Source organism: Podarcis raffonei, chromosome 6, assembly GCF_027172205.1.
Source record: "Podarcis raffonei isolate rPodRaf1 chromosome 6, rPodRaf1.pri, whole genome shotgun sequence".
NCBI lineage: Eukaryota > Metazoa > Chordata > Lepidosauria > Squamata > Lacertidae > Podarcis > Podarcis raffonei.
In genome coordinates, this window is record NC_070607.1 from 34,195,980 (window position 1) to 34,214,315 (window position 18,336).

General features: G+C 44.3%; 1 protein-coding gene across 1 annotated transcript in view; it reads left to right on the forward strand.

Annotated features, from left to right (window-relative positions):
- PIGK (phosphatidylinositol glycan anchor biosynthesis class K) overlaps positions 1–18,336 on the forward strand; it is a 102,962-nt gene that overhangs the window by 19,084 nt on the left and 65,542 nt on the right. The window contains exon 9 of the mRNA XM_053392014.1: positions 6,965–7,137. Within this exon, the coding sequence (XP_053247989.1) occupies positions 6,965–7,137 (173 nt within the window). The remainder of the gene's footprint in view (positions 1–6,964; positions 7,138–18,336) is intronic.

Sequence of the window (18,336 nt, forward strand, 5' to 3'; positions counted from 1 at the left end):
TGTTTTATGGAATCGATGTCTTGAGCACACGAGCAAAGTCTGTCCTGGTAGGGAACTCCTCTCAACCAGCCATCCAACACTGCAGAAGGAAAGACATTTAGTCTGCTGCCAATAAAAGCTAATCACAGCTTGGAATAGGGGCCACAGATCAATTTGGGGGGTGGCACATGCTTTTCATGTAGAGGATCCCTGCTTTAATCCCTGTCATGTCCAGTAGCATCAGATAGAAGGTGGTAAGAAAGACCTCTGCTGGAGTGCTGCTTCCTGGCAGTATAGACAGTATTAGAAAGGTTGGACAAAAAGCCTTCAGGGAGCTTCATAAGTAGGACAGAATTAAAAGTGCAGTCGCAAGCATGTTTACTCAGAAACAAGTCCTCCTGAGCTCAGTAGGACTTGCTCTGTAATTAGTATATTTATATTAATATAAATTAGTATAAATTAGTATAAATAGTGATATCCAATCTGTTCGGGTCAATTACGTCCAGGGGGGTCCGGCACACTTCCTCATGCGCAGCTCTGCTCTTCCCCCCCGGGACCTTTGACGCAGCAGAGCGTAAAACACAGCGGAACAGAAGCTTGAACGTTCTTCGTGCGAAGGCAGTAACTCAGGCTGACACTTAGCAGTCTCCTTATCGTAAAGTCTTTATTGCTTAGCAAAACACAATAGCTATAAATCTCCTGCCTGGCGAGAGTTCGCCCATGTTGCTCCTTTCTCCATGGAGCTAAACACGCAGACTGAAAGAACACAGAGAAAACCACTCCCTTTCCGTGTTCTATGCCCGCCCTCAGAATGTGAGGCGTCATCACTCAGAACTCTTAACCCTGTAAGTTCTGAGCCTCTCCTAACACCCCCTCTCGAATCACGTTCTGAGAGGACTTCTGAGTGTTCAACACCTTCCCCATTGCCTTCCGCCCCTTCCTGGCATCGTTGTTAGGCACCTGTTGAACCTCACAAACCCTAGGTTCGCACTGTGCGAAACCAACCCACGCATTTGTGACCTGAAACCTCTCAGGTGGAATTCCCTTTGTAGCCCGCGATGACCGCCTGGGCACAAACTGGGGTTCTTCTCTTGACCCACTGGGGCGAGCATGTGCGTCTTCCTCATCAGAAGACTCCCCCTCTGACTTGACACGTCTGTGAGCTCTCTCCATTATGCGCACAGGAGATGAGGGCTCACTCTTGGACACTCCCTTAACAACCTGTGGAGACGCCCTACTCTGTTCAGGGACCTGGTCTCCACCAGCAGATTCAGGCTCTGGCTCTCCTTCCTCCTCAGAGTCGTACAGACAATCTGAGTTAATGTCAGAGCGCCTGTTTACTGACCAGAAGCTTGGTCTGATCACCTTCTGGATATGCGAATCTCCACCCTTTTGTCGCAGGCTCATATCCACAGAAGATCATTTCCTGGTACTTTGGACCACCCTCTTGCTGCAACCATTTTGGTACAGGCACCATGGCTCTACTACCAAAAGTGCGAAAGAAATGCACAAGCGGCTTCTGCTGATGAAGCAGGAAATACGGGGTGTCACCTACCACTGCATTGTAGCACCTGTTCATCGTGAAATTGGCCGTTTTTACCGCCTCCCCCCAAAAACTGTGAGGCAAACCAGAGTCATCCAGTAGGATCTCGGATGCTCGAACCAGAGCTTTACTCCTAAGCTCTGCCACGCCACTCTCCTGAGGAGAAGTCACCTTGTGATGTATCCCCCTCTGGCGAAAGAAACCCTTTAGAGCAGACCCAGTGACCTCTGAACCTCGGTCACATTTGAACCCTTGCACCTTGGTGGAGAACCTTAGTTCCACCTCAGCAACCCAATCTTTGATCAGTTGCGTTGCCTCATCCTTCGTTTTCAGCGTGAAAGCCCATGAGTTTTGCGTGAAATCATCTGTCAGCACCATCAGCCACTTGGCCTTGCCCAGACTTGGCTGTGGCATACCTAAAAGGTCTGCATGCACAAGCTCAAAAGGCTTAGTGGTTACCCTCTCCACTCTGGGATCATTAAATCCCTTATTTCTGGCTTTTCTGCAAGCCTTGCAATTCAAAGGTTTACCACATTCTTTTACCTTGCAACCTTTGGTGCACTCTGATAACATCTGGACGTCCTCACAGGACCCATGTGACATTCTCTTGTGCCACACGCAAGCACACGACACATGAGTGTGATCAGTGGCTTTCCCAATATTCCCCTCACCCTCTAGAGGTGTTTCCAAAACAAAGAGGTTGTTTTGATCTTTTCCAACACTTACGAGCTGCCTCCCACCTCTGGAAATTGTACAAACATCTTTTTCAAAACTCACAGAATATCCCTCCTGTAAAAGGCAAGGTACAGACAGTAGGCAATGTTTTATCTCAGGGAGAACATAGACCTTCAATTCAGCCTGCAAGAAAGAGACAAACATGTTACCAACATGGGTTACTCGTCCCTGTGAACCTGTAGCAAATCTAACTGTTTTCTCAGTTGAAACAGCCTTGCAGTTCCACATTTGTCCATCAGGTGGCGCTGTTACCAAATGGGCATTCGCAGCCGAGTCAACAACCCAACGTAGGACTCTCCCCCCTCTGGAGTTGTCCTTCTTTGTTGCCTTAGCAACTGCCTTCCTGCTGCCCCCGACCTTGGAGCTATCGCTGCAGGTGGTGTTGTCCAAAATAGCCATCGAAGCAGACAGTTGATAAACGCTTTCTTCCCCTTCCGGCCGACCCTGGGACTTTCCACGCTGGCCTCTTCTCCCGGGCTGGTTCCCATGGGAAACGACCTTGGGCGCATCCTGCCTTGGCTCCTTTGCTCTCTGTGGGCAGCTTCGGCGCAGGTGCTCCGGAGAACCGCAAACAAAACAGCAACGAATGGAAAACTTTTCAAACTTGCCTTTGGACGTCAGTGCCCCCCCAACCTTTCCAGCAGCCCTCCTCCTTGAGGCTTTTCTGCCGTTGGGAAAATGGCTTTTGGCTTCTGCTGTGGTTTCTCTGCAAACCCCCTCCAGCTCCTGCCAAACAGCCTGGGCACTCTCAAGACCCTTGGAATGGCTTGCAACCCCACTCTCTGGTGCAAAGCTCCTCTCTTCTCTCAGCTGTTCTCCAGCACGCAGCTCACGTATTGGGGCATTCCGGCAGCCCTCCAACACAGTCCCAGCCCCCTCTGGGCCTTCTGGGCATTCCTCAGCCCCTCCTGGGCTCTCTGGGCGTCCCCCAGCTTCTGTGCAGCATCTGGCCCCCTCTGGGCGTCCCTCAGGCTGGCGTCTAGCCCCCTCTGGTGTGGCTCCCACTCTCTTCAGTGCCTGCCAACCGACCCAGGGCTCCTTCCCATCTGCCTCTTCAAAAGGGACTGCACGCGATTCATGGCTGTCTGCCATCTTTCCCCCGGGGCCCGGCCTACTCACGAGTACCTCCCGGTCCGGCAGATCTCAGCTCCTCCCAGCACACTCCTGGCTGGCCTTTGGCTGCTCCTCAGCCTCTTTGCCTGCAGTTTCACTTTCCCAGCGTCTCATCAGCTGGCCTCTGGCTGCAGTCCTCTCACACGCACGAACGTTGCTTATCTTTATTGCTGACCTCCATAACCTGTTCGGGTCAATTACGTCCAGGGGGGTCCGGCACACTTCCTCATGCGCAGCTCTGCTCTCCCCCCCCCCGGGACCTTTGACGCAGCAGAGCGTAAAACACAGCGGAACAGAAGCTTGAACGTTCTTCGTGCGAAGGCAGTAACTCAGGCTGATACTTAGCAGTCTCCTTATCGTAAAGTCTTTATTGCTTAGCAAAACACAATAGCTATAAATCTCCTGCCTGGCGAGAGTTCGCCCATGTTGCTCCTTTCTCCATGGAGCTAAACACGCAGACTGAAAGAACACAGAGAAAACCACTCCCTTTCCGTGTTCTATGCCCGCCCTCAGAATGTGAGGCGTCATCACTCAGAACTCTTAACCCTGTAAGTTCTGAGCCTCTCCTAACACAATCTACGTCCTACCTGGAAGAGACCCATTGAAATCAGTTTACTTAAGTTAATCAGGATTTCAGTGGGTCTTCACTCAGTACAACTTATTCAGGTACAGTACTACCCTAAGGCTATACCAGATACTGATATTTATTTAAAAAATCAAGACTAAAAAATCTGCTAGGCAGTCACATCATAGCCGATTAGTAGAGGCCATTCTTAACGTCTGATTTATGGAGCCCAAGTGCAATGACACATTGGTGCCTTCTTCATGTGTTCGGAGACACTGATGTGACAAGTTGACTTGCATATGCTGAAAAACTTCAATTGATGCTGTTGGGATGGGCAGTCAAGTCTCGGTCCTGGTGCTGTTTTTTCTAACATGATCCAAACGCATGAAACAAGGCTAAAAAAATAGGCACTGGAATGAGATACTGTGCTTCCCTTGTTTGTAGTCAGCTATGTCCTACTCAAAGTACACTCACTAAAAATTAAGGAACCTGAATTAGTCCTGTCTATTAATTTAAATGGGTGTCCTCTGAGTAGGACTAGCATTGAATACCTCTCCTTGTCGTAAAAGTAACCTGACTGCATAAGTGTAATCGGATTATATGGTACGGCAATGGAAGGCAGCAAAATGCGCATCCCAGTGGATTTGGTATAACATGCCTCAAATACTTTTGCATGTCTATAATGTAGCCTTTCTTGAGTGAGAGATTTTGAGGTCCATGTAATGCATTTATATCCTGCCTTGCAGATTCTAGAGATAGGTTTTAGTTTACATTAAGGGTTATAGGCATGCTCTTTTAAAAGATCCGAATTGTGGAGTGGATATATAATATTTGATTATTTTGATAATAGAATGCACAGCTGTTTGAAAGAATTTACCAGCATTTTGACTATGGAGATTGGTGCAGTCTTATTGTTCAATAAGATGGCATTAATTTTGCAATAAGCAGCCCACGCTGACAGGTTTGGTAGTGACACAGAACAGAGGCAGTGACTAATACTCAGCCTTCTTACTACAGAGAGGACAAAGCTTTTTATTTTTAAATTGCAGCCAAATGCTATCTTAACAAGGCACAAGTATGGGATATAAAGAATCTTGAGTACAAGCCAAGTAGCACAATACTAAGTTGATCTTGCAATTTTGATCAGATTGGCTGCTATACTTTGTAGTCTGTGGAATTCAGCAGCAGTGAGCAAGTATAATAATAATAATAATAATAATAATAATAATAATAATAATAATTATTATTATTATTATTATTATTATTTTAATTTATACCCCGCCCTTCCCGGCCAAAACAGGGCTCAGAGCCGCTAACATCAAATGTTTAACACATTAACATAAAATCAGGCAATTAATTAAAATACATCCTAAAATCAGATCAGGATCAGAATAAAATCCAATCAGATGGCAACCCGCATATTAGTTTGTGCTGAACTTATATGAGCCTGTGAGAAAAACTGGGAGGCCACTTTCATGCAAGTTCTTATAAAAGGGGAGAGGGAGTCAGACTGAACCCCAACCAAAGGCCTGGCGGAACAGCTGCATCTTGCAGGCCCTGCAGAAAAATGTCAAATCCTGCAGGGCCCTGGTCTCTTGTGACAGAGTGTTTCACCAGGCCGGGGCTGGGGCCAGTCTAATCTCCTTGAGGCTTGGGACCTCCAAGTTGTTATTATTTGTGGGCCATAAGGTTCTCCGTGGGTCATACCAGGAGAGGCAGTCCCGTAGGTACAAGGGTACTAGGCCGTATAGGGCTTTAAAGGTTAAAACCAGCACCTTAAACCTGATCCTGTACTCCACCGGGAGCCAGTGCAGCTGGTGTAGCACTGGATGAATGTGATCCCACGGCGAGGACCCCATAAGGAGTCTCGCTGTGGCATTCTGCACCCGCTGGAGTTTCTGGGTCAGCTTCAAGGGCAGCCCCACGTAGAGTGAACTACAATAATCAAGCCTGTAAGCTGTATGTAAGCTGCCATCTGGAAGGCAGTATGAAAACAATACCCCAGTTAGAAATTTTAGTCTGTAACTTGCTGATGGTGGGACAGATTTCCAAGCTGTTTCCTTTCATGGCTTTAAGTTCTAAGTTAATTTTTATTTAGGAGAAACTAAGGCCGCAGTGTCATGTGCCTCTGGGGTTAGGCTTCACTGAACACAGTAGGACTTCTTTCTAACTACACATGCACAGGGGTTGGTAAACTCTTCGTAAAAGATGGTTTGGCTCCTGCGATCTTGTCCTTTGTGCACACATTCTCTTCTTCCCTTACAAGCCGTCGTTTACTCTCTCGGTACCTAGTAGGGGCAAACCTTTGTTTGCTGTTGCATCAAACCTTGGTTTAAAGGTAAAATTATTGCTTACCCACTTTGCACGTAGCAGCATATTAAAGCTTTGACATGCACCAAGCTGAGGAGTGGAGGCGAGTCAAGCAGAGGACATGAAATGGAAGGTTGGAAAACGTGTGGGTAAATTTGGAGACGTGCTCAATTAATTGAGCATTGCAAGCTTTGTTTTGATCCGTTAACATGGCAGCTATCTACCTACTAAGGTAGCTTAGTTACTTGAAGTGACTTGAAGTCACTAAGAAGTGGAACAGAAGTAATTTTAATCTGGGTCAGGGATGGCTAACCTATGGCGGTCCAGATGTTGACTCCAAGTCCCCAGCCAGCATGGCCATTTTTCTTATCAGTTGGGGGTGGGAGAGTAGGAGCTGAACAACATGGTGAAGGCTGAAGGTTAGCCACCCCTGATTTAGGTTAATCTGGGAAATGTGTGCTTGGCTTTGGCATTAAAAGCAGAACAATAGTGCATCAATAAAGCAGAATGAAAACCTGGATGTTGCCGGTGGGCTGCATTAAGCTTGGTAAGTTGCAAAGTCTGCAGGCTTGCCGTTGACCATATTTACTGACCATTACATTCAATAGAAATGAACACAGTGTCAACAATTGTTTTCTCTTTGACTCTCCCGCACCTACCAGTGTAGTATTGGGGCAAGCACCTGTTTTGACCAATGCACATTTGCCTCCTTTATATAGTTTCAGGTGTGCCCTAAAAGTTTGTGTGTGTCTACACCTGGACATCGGACAGATCTGTTTCAGAGAGATCCTGAAAATGTTCTGATAACTGATTTCTTTGGAAGTGTACGAAAAGTAGAAATTACAACGGAGACCATTTCTCTGGATCCTAATTTAGCACCTCAGGAGACCAGGTATCTTGCTTATTTTATTTCCAAGTTTTGAGTTGATTACGCAAAAAAACATTTTGAGGCATTTTTTATTTTTCTAAGAGTTCAAGTCGTGTGTGTGTGTGTGTGTGTGTGTGTGTGTGTTGGGAATGTTAATTTGTGTATAAACCTGCTTGGTGCTCCTACTAAGCAACAGTGGGCAGTGCTTAGAATGGCACTTGCAGAAATCATTGCTCGTTTTATGAATTGTTTTCTTTTGTGAATATTAACTTTGGTATTTGTGTTTTTGTTGTGGGAGCCACAGGGGCTGTAGGGGTTGTGGATAAATAGAAGATAAATTGCTACATGGAAAAAGGAAGGACAATGCAAATGATCTCAATGGAAGCATTATTATTATTATTAACTTTGTATTATACCATTCATCTGAAGATCACAGGGTGGTTCACAACATAAAAATATGAAATGAAATCACAAAATACATAATAAAACAAAAGCAAAACAAACCAATAAACCCCCTCAAACAGATGCATTTAAAAGGCTGTAGTACAGAGGGGACACCGATATTGTGCTAAGATACCAGTATGTCAGTTACTAGCCCTATGTATAGAGGACTAGAAAGGTCTCATGGGGTGAGATCACACAGGCATACTTCAAACTTGATTGGTGATTTGCATGTGTGTATCAGGTCAAACACTACAGGGACCTCAATATTTTCTGTAGAAGCAGTTTGGCAGTTCACAAGGCATCAGTTGATGAATGAGCTACATATATGAATGAGCTACATACATATATAGGCTCTTTGTTTCTACTTCAACATGAGAGTGATTTTTTGATTCTGGGACACACAAATTCAATATACTACCTAAACATTGTGGTTTCAGTCTAATAGGAAGGTGTGTCCTGTTTCTAGACAGAACACTATAAATCTTGTGCTTACCTTATAGGCTAGTGTGTATGCAATGGAAATAAACAGTTTAAAATGGATTCCTCTGTTGAAGCATTGAGGATTTACAGAATTTAAACTTTCAGTAGATTGATTTTATTCATGGTGCTGTATTGCCATCTATTGGAAGGACTTTGGATAAGCAAGAACTGGGTTGTAAGGATTCCAAAGTCTTTTAATACATGCTCATACTTAGACGCTACAGAAATCTACCTCTAATGTGGTACCAAAATGTTTACACAAACCATTTATGGCCAATTATTCAAATGTGTGGTTCTCTTTCAAAGCAATAATTGGAATTTTGTCCTGTTTGTAGCCACTGATCTTAATCCTTCCATGCAGCATATTCTCTCATGCTGCAAATAATATAAATCTTCTTTATCATATCACATATAAACATTGAAAAACTTCCATCTCTTTATCCCACCGGAATAGTAATTGTGTTTGGGAAGTGGGGATGGAGCAGCCGTATTACCTTAGGTTCTGCAATTTGCCTCTTCATGGACCTTGATCCTTGAAGTTGATGCTAAGGGTCATTATACGGTGCATGTAGGTGCAAAAGGAAATCGTAGCCCACTATTTTGCTTCCTCATTGGCTGTGCTCAGTACAGAGCAGAGGTGGACAGTGTTGTGCCGGTGGACAGCAGTGTGCCTGACTGTACCTCCTGTGGTGCCTGCAAAAGGTCTTAGTAAGTATCCCCATAAAACTCCACAGTTGTCAGGAGCTGGAGTCAACCGTAGGTTAGCAACCAAATCCAACCATGGTGTCAGTGAAGTTCACTCTTTATTCAAGAAATCCAAACACCACAGGCCTAGTGTTCCCAGCAGCTCTCCCCAGTAGGTCTTGCTCCAACAAGGCAGTTGCGAGGAATGAAAGTCCCTGCCTTCCACCACCCTCTAAGGCTCCTCCTCTCCCGGGCTTTTCCCAAGCAGTCTCGGACTGTTCACACACAACTAAACTCTGCTCTTTTGATTTTTCTGTGTGTCCTAAGAGACCCAGGGGGAGGGGAGCTGGATGCAGCAGGCGGGGGAGACTCTGTGGCTTCTTCAGCAGCCTGCCCCTCCAGCTCCTAACCTCTTTCTACTCCAGCCTCTGCTTCTGCCTCTGAGTCTGGACTATTCCCTGCCACAGCCTCGTCATGTTCACTAAACCCTGTTACTTCTTCAGCTTCCAACACCCCCTCCTGCTTCCTCTTCTCCCTCTGACCACTCATTGTTGTCCCATCACAATTCCCTTGGCTCTGAACCTTCTTTCCCTAGGGTGCTCCTTAGGGGTTCCCCAGCTGGTGCCACCCGCCACTCCACAGCATCCAGCCAGGCCATCACAATAGTACATGAGAGACTTGTTTGCTCTTCTTACTCAAGTCTAGCCATTCCTACATTGAACGTAACCTCTTAAATGTATCCTTAGTTCATTGAATTCTAGGATTTCCCACCTTCATGTGGCTCTCTTGACATTTGGTAGTCATTATCCCCTACCACACAACATCCATTTTGTGTTATGCCACCCCTCCACAGCAACCACTTGGGGCCTGGTGAAGAGAGTAGAAGAAGAGTTTGGATTTGATATCCAGCTTTATCACTACCCGAAGGAGTCCCAAAGCGGTTAACATTCTCCTTTCCCTTCCTCCCCCACAACAAACACTCTGTGAGGTGAGTGGGGCTGAGAGACTTCAGAGAAGTGTGACTAGCCCAAGGTCACCCTGCAGCTGCATGTGGAGGAGCGGAGACGTGAACCCGGTTCCCCAGATTACGAATCTACTGCTCTTAACCGCTACACCACACTGGTGCTCACAGCACTTTCTCAAAATTCCAATGTACCCACTGGCTCAAAGGTTAGATATCCCTGTTCCATAGTAATATTAGACTGAGAGAAGAAAGCCATTGCCAATTTGGTAATGGGCAAGCTTATAGAGTGTAGACCTTTCTCCATTTTTTCTACTCAGTCAGCGTAGGCTAGAGTAGAGGCTGAGGAACATAAAGGCCGTGGTTTATTCAGTATGTGGGAATCATCTCCACGAAAGCTGTTCTGAGCTTGAAAATGGACAGAATGCAGATATGAGGAATTCCTGGCTATGACTTTTTTGTCCAGAGTGTCAATTATGTGGTTTCCCCATCCAAAAAGTATGGCTATGCAGGTGTTAATGGGTCCACATTGTAGCTTGAAGACACATGATGTAATAATCTTGCTGAAGCTAAACATGTCTGGGTCAGCTCAGGGTCTGGGCCAGAGATCACCTGGGAATCCTGTGCCTTGAGTCCCATGAAGGGAAGGCAAAATATAAACACACCAAGAAGGACATTATTGTTCCTGGTAAGATCTGTATTGCTGTATATATCAAGTGTCTGGTAATGTCTGGACCTTGAATGGGGATAAACACACACACACACACACACACACACACACACACACACACACACACACTTTGTGGCCCAGGAAACCTCTGCTAAAAGCAATTCTAGGATTGTTTATAGCTGTAGCTCAGCTCATTAAAGCACCAGAATTCAGACTAGGGATTCCAGCAGCTTTCTTAATGTTGCATTTTTGCACCTTGTTGCTACAGCCCATAAATTGTGTAACCTCTGGAGGGGGAGTGTATTGCACTACATGAAGTTATATTGGAGGGACAGGGCTGTTCTTCATTAATGTAGACTGCTAATACCAATATATCATCCTTCATATGCGTGTATAAGAATTGCCTCTGTGTGCGTGTGCGCATGCAGTCTCAAACAGTATAGTAAACAGATTTAGAAGTATGATGAATAGGATAATAATAGACCTGCACAAACTTGTGGGAGAAAAGTTGACATTCCACTTGGATGAATGTTTTCAAATATAATCTGCTCATTTAATTTTGAATAGATGTGGAGTTTGTATTCCCATTGTGATACTTGTGTTGTTTTTCAAACTCTACTTGCTCTCCTAATTGGTTCCCCCCTCTGAGCTCGGACTCAAATGTTTCCTGAATCAATCACATGCTGCATTTTCCTTTAGCATCAGCAGGCATATCTCACTATGGTGCTGCTGAGTAAACTGTTCCTGTAAGCAATAGAGGTCCTTCTCCCTCGCCACCCTGTATTTTCTCTACCATGTTTGTTCTCAAACCCTTTCAGGAAAGCTCTTCACATACAGGCACCCCCCCATTTGCACGTGTTCAATTCACACATGACTATGCATACCTGTGGCCCCAGAAACCCAGAAGTGGGGGGTGGGACGAGACCTGAAAAGCCTCAGCAAAGCCCTGCTGTGCCTCCAGCTTGCAAGAAGGCTCCCCCTTGGAGTCCAAAGAGGGCATCCCCTGTAAGATGATATACTTATATCCAGTTAGCAGTCATATAGCCATATCTGAACTCACATGAAGCTTCTGGACTGTATTTCTGGGTCCTATGTGCAAACATTAGTCCAAACCACTTACTCTGCAACAGGAAAACCCCACGCTGCTCCTATGCATACTGTAAACTTAATGTAGAGAGGAATAATGATTTCAGACATGCACGGGCTTCCTGAATCTGTACATTTAGAGAAGCCAAATAGTGGTTTCTGCGCAACATTCACAAGATTTGCACTGTAGAATCTGCTTTGCTAAGATGTGGATCCTGTCTATGTGGTTGTGTTTCCATGTGAGTTTCCGTTGGATGAACTTTATTAGAAAGCTGTTTCTAATTTTAACTCACATTAGGTAACTTTTCTGAAACTTTCTTTTAAAAATGAAAAGGGAGTGTTTTGATCTATGTGGCAAAGTGCTGTAACTTTGTAATAATTTTTCAAATACAGTAGTACCTCTGGTTATAAATGCTTCAGGTTACAAACACTTCAGGTTACAGACTCTGCTAACCCAGAAGTAGTACCTCGGGTTAAGAACTTTACCTCAGGATGAGAACAGAAATTGCGCTCAGGTGGCACGGCGGGAGGCCCCATTAGCTAAAGTGGTACCTCAAGTTAAGAACAGTTTCAGGTTAAGAATGGACCTCTGGAACAAATTAAGTACGTAACCAGAGATACCACTGCATGTCCTTTTGTATAACTTCAGGTAGGCTTCAAAGATTGTCTCTCAGTAATTTAACTCTCTCCCTCTTTAGCAGAGCCTGAATATATGTATATGTTGACAAAATGTGTTGTTCTTCGCTGGCAGCTTAAAATATGGACTGGTGAACAGCAAGCAGGTGGTGTAAGCCATTAGAGTATGAGATAAAGGAAGCCAGACCTAACAATACAATCCTATGCATATATACAGAGTCCCATTGAGCTCAATGGGGCACCCTTCCTTCCCAATTTGACCAGAGGCAAGCCATATAGGAAGTCTATTCATACTCGATGAAACATTTTCCTTAATTTTCTTTTCATCCTGGAAAACACTGTGATGTATTTGAGCCACAGCTTGGCTCTGATACTAGTTGTGAGTTCTAGTGCCTAAGTTGTAAACTTTCATTGCCAGGTTCACCACCCCTATCTTTTTTGTTTTCTGTTTTATGCTTTGTCTGTTGCTTGCTTGATCTTGAAGTAGACAATCACAATAACAGAAATCATCAGTTGAAATGTGGTCAGTTCAAGAAAAGCAAAATTAATTAAGGTTATAAAACTAGTCTACAAGTTGTAGTGAGAACTTTGTGGTACACTATTGAAAACATGTCTCCTTAATGTACAACTGTGGCACTTGTAATTATCACATCAATAAATTGAAAATTATCTTTCAAATCTTATGAAATTGCATATTAATTGCCATACTGTGTTGGATTATAGGTCAAACTTCCATGAACATGAATAGTTTGAAACCGGCTATTGATTTTTAATTTTTTTAAAAAAATGTGAGTCAGGACTTAGCGTAATTTTTAATGCTGAATCTGCCTTTCTGCCAAAAGGTGCCCAAGGTTATATTTTACAAAATACTAGCAGTATTTTAGCATTTTCAAGATCAAATCTAGAATGTGTAAGGCTCTAGAGTCAGCCAAGGTCATGCCTGAAAGATGCTCTGACAGCGTTTTTAAAAAACCAAATGGGGTGTGTGCTTTATTTTTATTTTTGAGGCATCACCCAATTGTTTCCAAACTTAGGCTGTAGAGAGTAGGACTTGGTGGCCACATATCCCAGAGATGACACTCTTGTCTAGTAATTAGAAGGAAATTGTACATTTTCCTTACCATCTGCTTTAAAAGCTTTAGGTTGGAGTGAGAGATGTCTATGTCTTACCAGAAGATGGCAGTTGTGCCAAGCAGAAAATTTCAGTTGGTTTGTCCTTTCAAGCATGAGCTCCCTGTCACATTTGGAGGGTATGAGGAAATAGCCTGTAGTACAATAGCAAACATTATCTAATCAGATCAGCTTAGTACCTAGTAGCAAATTTATCGGAAATAGGGACCAATCTAGCTTAGAAAATGTTCATTAAATAATAGTGGCAAAAATGTTTAGTTTCACAAAAGGAAAGAAACACACAAAGCTTCTACAATTCTGTGTTTCATTTGAGTCTTGTGACACCTTAAGGACCAACAATTTATTATGACATAAGCTTCCAAGGACTAGAGTCCACTTCAGACGCATGAAGTACAGTTCCAAATAAGGAAACAATTTGTGTTTGTGTGTGTGTAATGGAGAAGAGTAAGGTTGGGGCGGGGCGGGGCAGAGAAACTGTATAAAGAACAGACAGTGCCAATTACATTAAAGCAAAATAGTTATAGTGACCATTAACAAGATGGTATTGGCAATAACATAGACACCCTGGCGTTGGTTAGCTAATTAACAGCATGTGATGAGATAAAAACCCGTAAACTTGATTCAAAGCACAGGTGATAGAACTAAAGTCCTGGATTCCAGAAATTCATGCTGGTTTCATGCCAGAGTTTCCCTCTGAAGCATCCACATCTGGATGGCAGTATAAATAGTGATTGTGCTAAGGTAGGTGTCTTGCTGCAGTGGACCAAGCCAAAGCAGGTTGCCTCTGCTCCTAATCCTCAGGAATTCGCTGTTCCTTTACCTTTTGGTATGGCCAGAACTGCCATACTGGTGAGTGACTGGTGAAGCTCTTAAGGCCTTGAGAGATGTACCCATTGACATGTAAGAATAACAATAATAATAATAATAATAATAATAATAATAATAATAATAATTATTATTATTTATTATTTATACCCCGCCCATCTGGCTGAGTTTCCCCAGCCACTCTGGGCGGCTCCCAATCAGTGTTAAAAACAGTACAGCATTACATATTAAAAACTTCCCTGAACAGGGCTGCCTTAAGATGTCTTCTGAATGTCAGGTAATTATTTATCTCTTTGACATCTGATGGGAGGGCGTTCCACAGGGTGGGCGCCACTATCGAGAAGGCCCTCTGTCTGGTTCCCTGTAGCCTCACTTCTCGCAATGAGGAAACCGCCAGAAGGCCCTCAGTGCTGGATCTCAGTGTCCGGGCTGAACGATGGGGGTGGAGACGCTCCTTCAGGTATACAGGACCGAAGCAGAGTGGGATCCTGCTATTTCAAGTTTGGGGTGTCTAATCTAGTATTTCCATGAATAGAATTTCACCTTGGCCTTGTGTGCCCTTAGACTGTATCCTGTGAACTACTGGCTGATAGCAGCAGCTACCATGAAAATGGTTTGATCTAGTCTTGAAAACTTAAATCTCCCACACAAAAAATGTTCTACAGCTATATTGGATAATGAACTTGCAGTAAACCGTCAGATAATAGTTTGGTTTTGAACAGTAAATGAATATGCTGTTAAGCATGACACATAATGCTATGGCACTTGTGTTTTGACATTTGGTGATATTTGCCATATCCGTAGCTTCCCATCAGCCTGCTTTTTGAGACTGGAGCAAACTTAGTTAAAGAACATGAAACTTTGGGTGATGTGGTACTTGAGACTTAGGCAGCAAATATTTGTGCAGCAAATATCTTGTGTAGCAAAAGTGTTATTAAAAGCGTGCATGTATTAAACACTGATAATATTGCTTGACTCTCCTGTAATCTGTGTCAGAGGTATTTGTCTTGCCTGTTCTCCTGATTAGCAATTAATTGGCTTTGCAAAGCTGCTGTATACAGCACTATACATATAATAGCAATGGGGAAGAAATCCTGAGAGGAGCAACAATTTTATCAATAGAACAAATACCATTTCACAATTAATACTGTGGAGTGGAATTTGCATAGCAAAAAGTCAAGGGAAATGAGTTGATGGGAATGACAGAGAAGGAACCCCAAGAGCTTTAAAAGGAAATGAAGGGACTGGTTAGATTTTGAGTACATTTGGATACTGTAGATAACTGTTCCTGTTTTTAATTTACTTTGAAGCATTAGGTTATAATGTGGAAAAGAAAAACAATGTTAGAGTTAGTTGCCAGTCTGAAAATAACCAAAATGCCTTCACATACTGCTAGATTGATATGGTTGAACTGGTTTCATGTTCATTGCTGCAGGATTTGCAGAGTAATGTGTCTTATATCCTAATGGTTGGGGGGTACAAAAAACTGGACACCTGTAATATTTATTTACTAAAAATACCTATGCCCTGCTTTTCTTTGTCACAGACACATAAGGCAACCTATAATGACGGTGTTTGCATGTAAAAGCACTGGTTGTGCCCAGTTTGCTCCTCCCTACTAGGGTGCAGGTGAAACAAACAATTAGCCCGATAGAGAAAGAGAGAGCAAAGGTGTAGCGGAAAGAAAGAGAGGTTTGGAGGCAGTGTGCTTCTGAAAACCAGCTGCTAGGAATCTCAAGCAGGGGGAGCGTTTGAGAGTTCATCTTCTGCTTGTGGGCTTCCTAGAGGCATTTGCTTGGTCACTTTGAGAACAGGATGCTAGACTCGAAGGTCCAGCAGGGCTTTTCTTATGGGTGCACCACTCACTTTTGACTCTGTCCCCACCCACGTCTAGCATGTGACCAGTGACAGATAACCCCCAAGGGAAAGCAGACCTGCTGCTTCTCCAGCTGGACTCATCTCTGCCTCCTGGTCTCCTTCCTCTCTTGCTTCAGCTTCTGCCACAGAATCCCCCCTCTCACTAAGCCCTGACACCTCCTTCCAGTCTTCTCCCTCTGACCACTATTGCCGTCCATGCAGCAATCCCCTAGCTTGGAGCCTTTTCCCCCCTTGGGAATTCCCCAGATTCCCCCCCCCTTGGGGGTTCCCCATCATTCCTCTGCATTCAACCAGTCAGCGACAATTTCATGAAAGACCTATGCTATATTTCCATTCAAAAACAAATAACATGAATTGCAATTCTGAAGGACTGCTAGTCTGCTTAGATCATGGGTGCTGGGGTGTTTAACACACATTAGTTTCCAAGCAGTTGTTTGCCCTGTGGTGGAAGTTGGTTTTTTGTTTTTTTTGCCAGACCTCTTGACACCTAAGCATAGGATAGGAAAATGAAGCTCAAAAACAAAATGGGAAATCAGACAACTGGGTAGGGTTGGGGAAAATCATTTTATTCTTGCCACATTTGAGGTACCTGTTTCTTGAGGGATCTCAACTTTAGATACAAAGTCTGCTCTTCTTCCACAGCCACTCAAGATGTCTTGGGGGGGGGAGTTGCTTTCAAATGCATAAAGAACAACTGATGTAGTCTTTTTACAGCATAGTGATTGTCTTATTCCCCCCTCTTCTCCCAAATGGGATTCCTCTTTATAGGGACAGCACAGAAGCTAGATAGTTACATAAGATTGCATTTAAGATTTAATAAACCTCAGTTCACCAGAGAAATACTCAATTAGATTAACTATGTTAGGGTTTGGAAACTTGTTAGCTTAGCTGATGAAGAGTGTTTATATAAGCCCAGTATTTATACTGTGTTGAGCAACACACATTTGTGATCTCTATGCAGTTTAGCTCATGAAAAGCCTTGTGCTCCCTCTGGTATACAACAAAACATATTATTGATTTTTGAAAGTTGCCATTCTTTGCTTTTTATATACTGCTTCATTTATTTTTGTGCCCCTTTTAAATTTCATTAGCCAAGCAAAGTGACTCCTTTGGTTTAACTTGCCTGTTTAGCATTCCGTTTGTAAATTGATTTATCATGTGTTAATTGCATTGAACGTGGAGATTATTTGAATGAATTTTGGTGTATATGTAGGGTATCAGGTATGAGCACCAACTGAATTTCTGCATCTGTTTTCAAGGGTTGTTGGCAAAGAGACAAGCCATGATGCAGTGTGAAAGTTCCTTGAAATACTGAGGCATGCGAATGAAAGTTCCTGTGTGCGCAATTCTCTGCATAAAGTAAAAAAAAAAAAAGCCAGTATGATCTCCATTCTCATTTCCAATGAGAATTTCCCAAGCGCACGCATCCCAAGTAGCTCCTAAGGTGCACTTAACACGCATATACGCTTCTGGCGACTAAGTAGCTGACATTCCTTCCCCAGGCTTGTGCTCCGAACTGGACAATTGGAGTAACAGTGTAACCATGTCTCCACCCAAATTAAGTACCCTTGTCTGATGGGGCGCACAGAAGTAACCTACGACGTCTCGTACACAGAGGTTGCTGCTGCGCTTGTCTTGTCAGGGAGCCCCCCAACAATAAATCACACAGAGTAAGTGAAGTTAACTCTGTATTAGAAGAAACAAGGCCTGCTCAGTGGCCCTCGTCTCCCCATAGCTGCCTTCATCTCCTCCACCCCCACCCCTCGGTCATTCCCAAGCAATCTGAGACTACGCCAACACACCTGTCTCTGCTCCTTCCTCTTCCTGGTCTGGAAAGACCAGGAGGGAAGGGGAACTTGGCATCCCTGCTCTCCTGCTTTCACCTCAGCTTCTGCTTCTGGACTTCTCTCTGCCATAGGCTCTCCCAGCTCGCTAAGCCCTGTTACTTCTTCAGCTTCTGATACCACCTCTGACCACTCATTGTCATCCCACCACTAATCCCTAGGCTCTGAGCCTTCGTCCCTTGGGAGTTCCTCAGCTAGTGCCTTCTACCAATTCCTCTGTGTCCAGCCAGTCCATGACACTGTCTCTTCAAGCCCCTCGTGTTCCCAGGGGACAGTGGAGGATGGGACGGAGGGGATTCTACCACCACTCCCTCTCAGGCGCCGTCTCTTCCTCCATTCCTGGTGCATCCTGCCCTCCTTCCAGCTCTGGCTCCCGCGTGGTGGGAGGTAGAAAACCCTCTTAATCTCTATCCCACTTTCCGTGGGTCAGCATCCGGCCCCGTGGCCTCTGCCACCCACTCCTTGCCACCCTGCCAGTCCATGACATAGAAGCACATGAAGTTCTGCAAGCACATTGCTTTACTACTTTTTGTAATTGTTTGGATTATCTACAGTGTGAATGTGAGGGATGTCACGTATACAGT